The sequence below is a fragment of the Atta cephalotes genome, assembly GCF_000143395.1.
Source record: "Atta cephalotes unplaced genomic scaffold scaffold00014, whole genome shotgun sequence".
NCBI lineage: Eukaryota > Metazoa > Arthropoda > Insecta > Hymenoptera > Formicidae > Atta > Atta cephalotes.
This window is the reverse complement of record NW_012130078.1, coordinates 2354416-2365057: the sequence shown is the minus strand read 5'-3', so window position 1 is coordinate 2365057 and position 10642 is coordinate 2354416. Positions and strand designations below refer to the sequence as shown.

At 36.7% G+C, this 10642-nt stretch overlaps 1 protein-coding gene across 1 annotated transcript in view; it reads right to left on the bottom strand.

Moving 5' to 3' along the window:
* LOC105617758 (homeobox protein Nkx-6.1-like) overlaps positions 1-9234 on the bottom strand; it is a 45375-nt gene extending 36141 nt beyond the window's left edge. Inside the window, exon 1 of the mRNA XM_012199312.1 lies at positions 8457-9234. Within this exon, the coding sequence (XP_012054702.1) occupies positions 8457-9234 (778 nt within the window). The remainder of the gene's footprint in view (positions 1-8456) is intronic.
* Between the last annotated feature and the right edge of the window lie 1408 nt (positions 9235-10642).

Below are 10642 nucleotides of genomic sequence, written 5' to 3'. Positions count from 1 at the left end.
ATATATATATATATATATATATATATATATATATATATATATATGCGATACGTCGTGTTTATTGGAACAGCCAATCGGGAAAATAAGTTAGCTATAAATATTCGACTGAATATCGTGGTGAATAAGGTACAAACGTCGCGACATCGACGTCGACGGGCGAGTAAGTGAACGAAATATTTATCGTTTAATACGTACATTTTGATGGGCTTTTTGTCATTTATACAGCAGCGATCGGTAAGCTCGCGCGCGCGCGTCCGGCGAGAATTTAATTAATGACCAGCGGTGTAAAGCGTACGCACAGGAGAGATCGATCGGTATCAGATGTCAATTAGCGGCGGCACGTTGCGAATCGCATAATCGCGATGACGATAGTGCGGCGACGTGAAAAAGAAGAGCTATCTTCGTGCTTTGTGACGTGATTATAATTTAATACTTTTATACTCTGCAAATAGATAATACTCTCAACAATAATAAAATCTGCTGCGTTTAGCAGAAGAAAAAGCTGCAGCTTTGCAACTGTATGATTCTTTAATACGATTGTGATCTTGCCCTTATAATTCTTCACTTAATCAATCATCTTAAAGAATGTTACAACAGTTGCAAAGCTACTTTTTTCCTAAACGCAACCATTATTCTCTTTACGTTCTACATCATGCAAACCACATCGCGGGATTACAACGTGAATAAAAGGGAGACTTTTTTAATTTTAAAGATGACTTTGTTAAATGTATCATATCTTTGAGTCTTTGTTTGTTAACTATTTTATTTCAATCAGAAATAAATGAATTTAATTGAATGAATTGTTTGAATGAATTGAATCACGGGCGATGTCGCGACGCGTTCAAATCGACGCCGGCGGCGCGTTATTGATATGAATAAAACGCGACGATATGTTTTAGCAGACGGAGTTTATACGGGAATATGTACAGTGTGTGTGTGTGTGTGTGTGTGTGTGTGTGTGTGTGTGTGTGTATATACGCAATAGAAACATATATATTCATACATACGTATATGTATCCGTCTATAATTCTAACAGACCAACATTCGCGCGCTACCGAATTCGCGTCGTAAATACGAACCGTGCTGCTTATCGTATTTGTAATCGACGTAATCTGTCTAATACGACAATGAAGTCGGTTACCCATTAAACCGTTATTGAAACCGTATATGATTACGCGAATTACGGCGGGATAGTTCGGATGTATGCGCCATTGTGTAACGCGCGTGTGCACCAAATGCCCGGATGTGTACACCGCACAGATTTGAAACACAGGCAAATATCGCAAATGCATTTGACAGGATTACACAATAACGATATATGACTATTTTATTTCATCGTGCTGAAATCCTATACGCCGTGCGTTTTCGTGTTGCATACATACGCATGCAAAGTACATGGGCATGTCTGTTTCAAAATATTCGATATTTTCATTTCAAAGTACTCTTGCAAAATAACCAGAAAGACGGTTCAGAGCTAGATATTAGAATTAGTGTGTAAAAATAGGAGAGAGACCGGAGCCGATTGTCATATAGGGTTGATTGTCAAAATGCTATAAATCAATAAGTGTATGGCAGAACAATCTCTTTTTTTGATTGTAGATTGTAATAATATTAATTTGTTATATAAAATAATTTGCACCAAAAGCATTGTATATATATATATATAATGATTATTTATAATGATTTTTAAGGAAATGAAATTAGTGAGTAAATTTTTCTTATAATTTATCTTGTCTGAGTCTTTGGCATTATTAATCGCGATATCCTGTATTCATAGAAAATGTCTTAGAAAATTTTTGCTATGATTAATTAATTATCCTGACAAAGTTTGTGCATATAATTTTCTTTTTTTATTAAAACTGGCTATGTGAAATAAAGTGATCAAAATGAGATGAAGGCACTCGATTTTAATATCTTTAAATCGATACATTTTTAAAGAATATACTTACAAATAAATTATATTTCATACAGATATATGTATATGCTTTTTCATTATTCATATAGAAAGTATGATACAAAAACAAATTACGTATTTTATGATTAAAATAATAGATATATTTTATTTGTATTAATACTATATTTACTATTAATTAACTGACATTAAAATAAAAATTATATTATATTTTTAATATTTATAAATATTATATTTTTCATTGTGTTGTCAATAACAAATATGATACTGAGAATCAAAACGGGGTTAATTGCTATATTTCCGCAGCTTCAAAATTAAATAATTTATTTGTACGATATGATGAATTCAAGAATAATAGTTTTTTTAATACCTAAAGGATATAGATTATAAGACATTATAACATTAGACATTATAACATATTTAGAAACTATATAGAGACATTATAACATACATAATATTTCAAAATCATGTATCCACTTTTTTTTAAAAGTCACTAATCAAAAAATTATGACAACCGGCCTCGGTCTCCCCTACTAGATATTATTTGAAGAAGTGTATACAAGACATTCTTTTTGTTGAATTATTCGATCATGCTAAATTTTCAACGTATCATTCTTTAGAAGCAATAGCTTTCATATTTTAAGATTTAATTCACCTAATTGGACATGGCGTTTCGTGCCAAGTAAATGTATTTAAGAAATGTCTTGCTTCTTTATCGATTCCCGTGCTTATTGATTCCTGAATTTATTCGTTAGATAACTGTGTTTATTGCAAAAGAGGTGTCTCTTAATTTATCGCTGATAACAATTCGATTGCGCAGAAATTTTCGGATCTTCATGAACCAAGTAGTCTTGTATTGTCGTATAAAAAAATAATAAAAATACCTCCTCGCAAAAGTTGTTGTGAGTCATGAGAAAAGTTCTGAGATTTTGCACATTTAAAAAGGGGATAAAAGCGCCGTAATTTATGATATAAAAACCAGAGCAGATGTCACGCAATATTTTAGAGGTTTCTATTACAGATAAAAAATGAAAGACACACGTGAGGAGGCACATGGTACGCCAAGCAGTTCCTTTTCTAGGATGATGTGAATATCTGCTTTCTGGATAAACATACCGCCTCATGATATTCGACTCCAACGGGCGTTGCTTTATTTCATAGAGAACGTACACCTGCAGAACTGTCGTTCAATTTTGGCACGAGTGCCGGTTTCCGGTCCGAACCTAATATCTACGATATATGGTAGCGACATTAAATCCGCACGTGTAAAAGACAATTTTGCTGAAATATTAAAAAATTTAGGTACATGCAGATCTGAAAATAATTTTGTTGGGCCATCAAAATAATTATGTAGCAACTAGTTGCTAAATCAACTAGAACATCAAAACTTCTTGTACACATTTTATTCAACATACTTATTTGAGATTAACACGTAATTATTTTAATGGTCCAGCAAAATTATTTCCAGAACTTTACTGAGAGAAATATTTTTGATATGATTTTGTTGATATGCACTTACAAAAACATTTTTACTTTTTAATTTAAAAATAATGTCGTTTGGTTAGAATAATGAAATTTTAATTTAATTTTAGAACATAATTTTTAAATTAAAACACAATTTTTTAATTAAAAAGAAAGAAAGTTTTTATAACTCGCATATCAACAAAATAATGATTATTTATATCAAATTTCTTTCAGTGTGTATCTAGCTAATAGATACTTCAGCAAAATCGTTCTTTTCATGCGCATTTTTATTCTTTCAAAATCAATCAGTCAGAATCATGCAAAACGGATAGAATAACAATTTAAAAAGAACATTGTGAAACAACGACGGTAATAATTCCATGCGATGTCATTTACGTCACAAAAATACAGAATGTAATTCATCACGAAGAACGACGCAAGAACGTAACCGCGATATTTTTGCAGCGAACTTTTCAAAATTGAATTGCTCGTGTGCACGCTGTGTCGCATCCCGATATGATTCTCGTTTCATTCTTTTTTTACTTTTTACGAGACTGGACTTGGAGTAATGAAGGATATATTTACGGCAAACTTTAGCGCGGTCACAGTCACACATGATTTACTATCACTCTTATTTTTTGAACATTACACTTTTGTGCTAGGCCTCTCCTTTATATATTTTACGCGGTATTAAATTTATACTCATCCCCCTCTTATCATCTCTTTTTATCATCATCATACTGCACTGTTCGGTGCCTGTTTACCACTGTAGTTTAGCGTAACGCGATCTTTTTGTTCATTTAACCGCAAGTGGACCAAAGACTCATGCATCTTGTCGCGGAAATCCGAATTCGCCACCAAGCCGCGTACGAGCATGTCGTCAGTTGGTTAACCCGCAATATCCTAACTTCAGCTCGTATATGGTTGCCCTATTTGGTTATCAAATAATTCGTGTCCTATTGTAAACACCGATTGTAACCGCGGTATAATATTGCTCCCTTCTATTGTCTTAATTCCTCTATGATATATGTAAAATGATTCATAAAGTACTTGATGTATGATTTGATTTTCTAAAAAATTTAAAGACGATGAAAAGCAAAAATTTAGCGATAAAAAATCGACTCTACTCTCTAATTGAACTGAATCTCTCTCTACGCTCTAAGAGAATGAAAATACAATCTCTTTTAGAGTAAAATTTCACGCTTTTTGAAGAAGTGAAATATTTTCACTCTTCTAAAAAAATAGTATTTTCACTCTTTTGGCGAGAGATTTCATTCCAAAAAATTTAAAGAATAAAATAAAATAATTAAGATAATAGAGATGTTTGATTAAGGCCACGTTTGGAAACATCACTCGAGTGCCTCCATATTACTTTATTCGAGATTTTATCTTTGTTCATCAAATTTTCTTATCTTTGTTCAAAAAATTTTAAAGCCACTCGGGTGATATTTCTAAAAGCCTACAATAATAATGTCAAATACATGATATCTTAAAATAAATTAAAGCCATTTATATTTATATCTTCTTATTTAAATTACGAAATTTTGCATTTAATTTATTCAGTATCGTTGTAGAAAAAAAATCGTTGTAGAAAAAGATAATTATTTTTAATATAAAAAATGAAGCGAAATCATAAATAGAGAATAAAACTAAAAAAAGTATGAGAATTTTTAGCTTAAAGTCAAATTCTTAGAAAATCTCACATGCAGGAATCCATTGTTATTTCCATTGCTATTACATACATATGTATGTAATAGCGTTTTCACGCGATAAAATCAAATTCGCGATGCCTCGATTAGCACATTTCGACATGCGAAACGTATAAATCGCGGATATAGTTAGCGCGCGCTGTTTAGCGATTCGTTATTACGAAATATTGTATAACCGCGTTCTGTCGGGAGCAAATCATTTAGAAATTTAATGTCATGAATGTTAAGTAACGTCCCTCGTTTGCGTCGCTCGTTAATGTACCAGGGGAGAGCAGGTAATTCGGTAAGCATAAATTTTAGAGCTGCCGTTCTGCATTCGCTGCTCCTTTCAGTCAATATTTCAATCAAAGTCATATCGTAATTCTTACTCATGCTTTTGCTTTTATTTAATTTGCCATTTTCACATTTTAAACAAATTTACTCTTTTGGCTGTTTATAGCAATTGAAAAGAACCGAATGAAATGATGTAATGCTATTTAATTAATTCTATATTAATTATTTTAGGATATGATGGCTGCTATTTTTATTTGTATTACTTGTTTAGAATTAGACAAAATTTTATTATACAAAATATTTGCATGAAAGAAATATTTCTAATATGCTTCTAAGATATTATTATATTTATATTAATCATTCCAAAAGTTTTTGATATAATAATAATAAAATTGTTAATATTGTATAATAATATGGGGAGAATGACTTTGCTAAAGTATTTGAAGTTTTAGCTATAAATACAGATTTGAAAATAAATAATAAAAATGTTGGATCATCAAATAATTACATAGAAAATTTAACACGATAAATAATGCTGCAAAAAGTTTTGACATTTTAATAATCATGTCTAACAAGCAATCTATATTATTTTGATAATTCAATAAATTATTTTCAGATGTATCTAGCTAAATATTTCAGAAAAATCTTCTTTTCCTGTGCAAATATTAAATTTTTTAATTACTACAGTTCGATTAGAATATTTAGATAGCATTCTATTTAGACAGAAGACGAGCAATAAAGTCATTTTAACAGATTATAGATTATAATCGTGATATCGGCGTTTATGAATTAAAGCCACGTTTCCGATATTACTGTGATATTGTACGATACGTTATTTGCGTGAGCAACTTCATAATACGACCCTATCTTCCCTTCTGTTATAACATCGATCCCCCCCCGATAATTCTAAAACTGATGTCTGAATATATTTCTGATAGTCTAGGAATGAAAAGTGACGCGTAAAGAAAAAATTTTCACAAAATTTCCCTAAAAATTTTGCAATCCTCATTCAAGATAAATATTTTTCTAATAGATTGTAAAGTAGATTAATAATTCTGATATACGATTTAAATGACAATAATTCGAATGACTATATGTTTGCGATTTTGTTAATTCTGGGTATCATAGAAATAAATTCTTTTGAATGATGTTAGTTATACATTTTTGTGGATTTGAACGTCGTTGTTAATGCCAAATGATTTAGTGTCAAATATTTAGTAATGCGCTCTGCATCATTTAGCTTAATGTATACGCGAGGTTAAACGTTGCACGAAAGCGCTCTTGAACGTGACATCTTTTCACATGCTTTCAAGGCGATGACAAACGCCTTCTGCTTTGTCGCACGCCATCCGATGGAGAAAAATTATGCATTTGCAACATCACAAACGAGGTCTTGATGGTGCAGGCTGCCAACAACAAAACATGAGGAAGTGACATTGTAAAAGTGAATTGAAAGCTCATGCATTTACGTAAAAAAATATATCTCCTAAAGAACGAGATTCTTCATTATAAGTTCTTTATTATATAATTTTTCTATGGATGAATTAAGAAAAACCATATCTTTAAAAGCTTATCTCCACCGAAGCCAATCATCATTGACTTCTTCTTCTACCTTAAAAAAAAGAAGAAATTAGTATGGCAATCAACATGATTAGCTTCAATGAAAACATGTCTTGAAATTATTGTACTAAAACGCCGGAATCATTTCAGAGTATTTAATTTACATTTCCTTAGTTTAATATTTATTCTTATTTATACGAACCTTTATAAAAGTTTCATTTTTTTCACCAATAAATAAAAAAGTCGCGTTTGATTTATTTATCACTTTGTTTTGTCAGAATGGGTTAAAACAGACGATAGTGATTCTCGCGAATCAAAATGGAAAATCAGACTCCGACTATGTAAATCCGTGAATTATACGCCGGGGCTGATCGTATCGAATGCACAGATAGTTTCGTAATAGATTTGTAACTCCTAGTCGCGCTTTCGTCTGGCCCGCGGTTGTTCGATCGACCGCCCTTGGTAATTCTACGATTAATGCGTTCAATCCATCCCGCATTACATGCACGCTATCGCAGCACGCGACGATTTGTGCGTGGAGAACAGCGGTTTCCCCCGATTTTCTATCGCAAACGCGCGAATGGTTACCGAATTGTTACTGTTCACTGCAGATGTTAGTAATATCTACAAGCATCAATAACCTTCGACGTTTATATCCGTCCCACGTTTACAAAATATTTTTCACAATATTTCCACTTCGATTGCTAACTCCTTTATCATCATGAAATCACATTGTGAGAAAATTTAAGTTAAAGCTTTGTATTTTTAAAAAATGTATAATATATGACACAAAAAAAACAATTATAATCTTATCTTCGCAAAAAAAACAATTATAATCATTACGTATTTGTTGATAATTTATTGTTACATGAGCAGAGTTTTAATATATTTCAATCTTTTTCATCAAACGATAGTTATTACGAATTGAATTAAGTATAAACATTATAAATTTATTTCCTTGATTCCAAGAATAAATCACAAATTGATTAAAATTGTCGATATGCAAGCTTAAAATTACAAATGTTTTCTCGTAAGATTTTCATGAGTAACGATCTCGAATGTTCTATTGACGATTCCACAAATAACTTGTATAATATAAAATAATATGAAAAGTCACCTTTACGTCATATTTATCTTCTCGAAATTCAATTAATAATTAAAGATTCTTTCCAAAAATCTAGCGGGCAATATTAAATGTCCAGAATCTATTAAATAGGAGAGAAAGAATATATTTACAAACGTATACATATATTAATTTTAAATACTATAACCAGTCAACAGCAAGTTGAGTTCTTTACATTTTTTCTTATTCTCAAGGAGACATAATAGACATGTCAAAGAACGCTAAAGCTTTGAAAGAAAATGTTAAAATTATTCAAATCTAATGTTCAAATAAATTTTTTTTCTTCGTATTTAGTATTCACCTAGTTGGAACGACACGGATTGGAATCAGAAAGACAATTCTTGATTAATTATTCATGCGACCGCGTCACCCGCATTTAAGTTATCAAACTTAGGAAGACATGAATAGTACGCACCCGAAGACGCAGTGAAACCGGCGTGCATGGCGTACCGCGGCGCAGCCATGTGCTGGGGATGTGGAGTCGGTGGTAGAGTCGCATGTGATGGCGGTACCGATGCCTGGGGATGAACCGTCGCCGTCGGTCTCGAGAGTATCGTGTCGATGCCGTGGGGATTGCTGCCGACGGAGGTGATGGAGGTTGCCGGGCTATGCTTGCCGCTGCCAGTAGGCGATGATTGACCCTGCGTGATGGTGGATAATGGCACCGTGATACGCGGCAACTGGATGCCGCCTTGTTGCTGCTGATGTGACGGATGATGCTGCTGCTGGTGCGACTGCTGCTGCTGTTGCTGCTGTTGCTGCTGTTGCTGTTGCTGCTGTTGCTGCTGTTGCTGCTGTTGATGCTGATGACTCCTCTCCGCCATAGAATGCAGCGCTGCCAATGGCTGGCTACCGAGCATGCCACCCCCGGCGGCGCTCAGATTGAGAAACTGCAAAACATGGGGCGCGGCCGCCGCGTGGAAGTCGTGAAGCCAGGGCGGCCGTGGGGGTGGTGGCGAATGGCTCGAGGCGGGCGGCGGCGAGCACGAGCCCAGCGAGGAACCTGCGGACGAGCTGCGGTCGCCCTGGTCCAGATGGTGGTTATTGTTGCGTCGGTGCGCGTCGCTGAGCGACGATGACATGTTCTCAGTGATCTCGAGTCCGCCGCCCTCCGGCGTGGAGCGCGATGGCGGGTCCGGGCACGGGTCTCCGCTGTCGGCGCAGGCCTTGCCGCTGGTCAGAGAACACACCATCTCGCACCACGCATAGTTCGGTAGTGAGCGAAAAATCTTAGCCTGTGCTTAACTACGTGCTGAATTGAGGCGTGTAGCCGCCTCGGAACCACGGAGTCCTCGCGCGTGAGAAAATTCCCGAAGATCACCCGCCGTACCGAGGAGAAAGTCCGGCGATACGCCGATCAGTCCTTCGTACGGAGGTAATGGTTGTCTCACTTGTCGCGTTTCGCTGATTGAACAACGATGCCGAAGCACCGAAGACACAAGACACGTTTGACACTCAATCGCGATCGCGACCGCAAGTGGCACTGTTCTCGAAAGGGAAAGATGTTCTGTCGTTTTTACCTTTTCCGTTTTATTTCTTCCGTTTCACTGGTGTCTCATTCAGGTCAATCACTAATCCCCTAATAACTAATAAATAAAAAAATGGTTTCCTGCGGATCGCACGGCGCGTCGTCTGCGCGCGACAGGCTGTCGATGACGTTCCGCGAGTGACGATCGATGAGTGGAGAGCAGTAATCACCGCACACCCTCAACAATCACCGATTCGCCGATTTCGCGCGATGACATGGAGAACGAACGATCAAGGAACGATCAGTCACGGACTGTTCCGGTCTGAGGTGATCACCGGGTAGTCGACACACGCGATCAGGAAGTCTTCCGTGCCGCGACGATACGGGGTCCTCACCGAGTGACTCGCCGCGTCGCTAAATGGTATGCGAATAGGGTGCATCGAGTGCGCGCTCTCTCTCCGGCGGGAGATCGAGTCTCTCTCCGTGCCTTCGTCCTTGCCCTCGTCCTCGCGCGCGCGTTCCGGAAACCGACACGGCGGAGGGAGAGATAGGTCGGCCCTCGACGCGAGTCGATTGGCGTATAGTCCGTGGGTCGTTTAAGTGCTCGGGGGCGGTACCGTCATCGGATTGGTCGGCCTGGTGGTTTTCCACCGGAAGAAGAGGTGTTCCGGGCGGGGCCTCTCAATCTCGCGTTAGCTTCTTGTTAAGCGTCTTTCATTGTGTGTTTAAATTCGTAATTTATGATCCCGACTGAATAAAACAAGAACTTGCTGGTTCACTCGCTCGTCCGTTCGCTCGCTCGTACGTTCGCTGGCTGGCAGGCTGGCTGGCTGGCTGGCTGGCTGGCTGGCTGACTGAGCCTCTTTGGCTCTGAGACTGGCCCTCTAGTTTGCTCGACGACTGGGCACCTCTGCACGACTACGATGACACTACTGTCTCGATAACTCGCTTCCTTCCTTCCGTCGTTCCTTCCTCACTACCTAACTGTCTCCTACCGTATCTCTTCCCACTTTACCTTCTCGTACCATTTAGCTCTATCCTTCCCGCCCACTCGACTCCTGTCTACCATCTACCTACCCTTCGGTCTTTCAACCAGTTCGAGTACGCGTAGACAGAGCAAATCGAGTTATTCG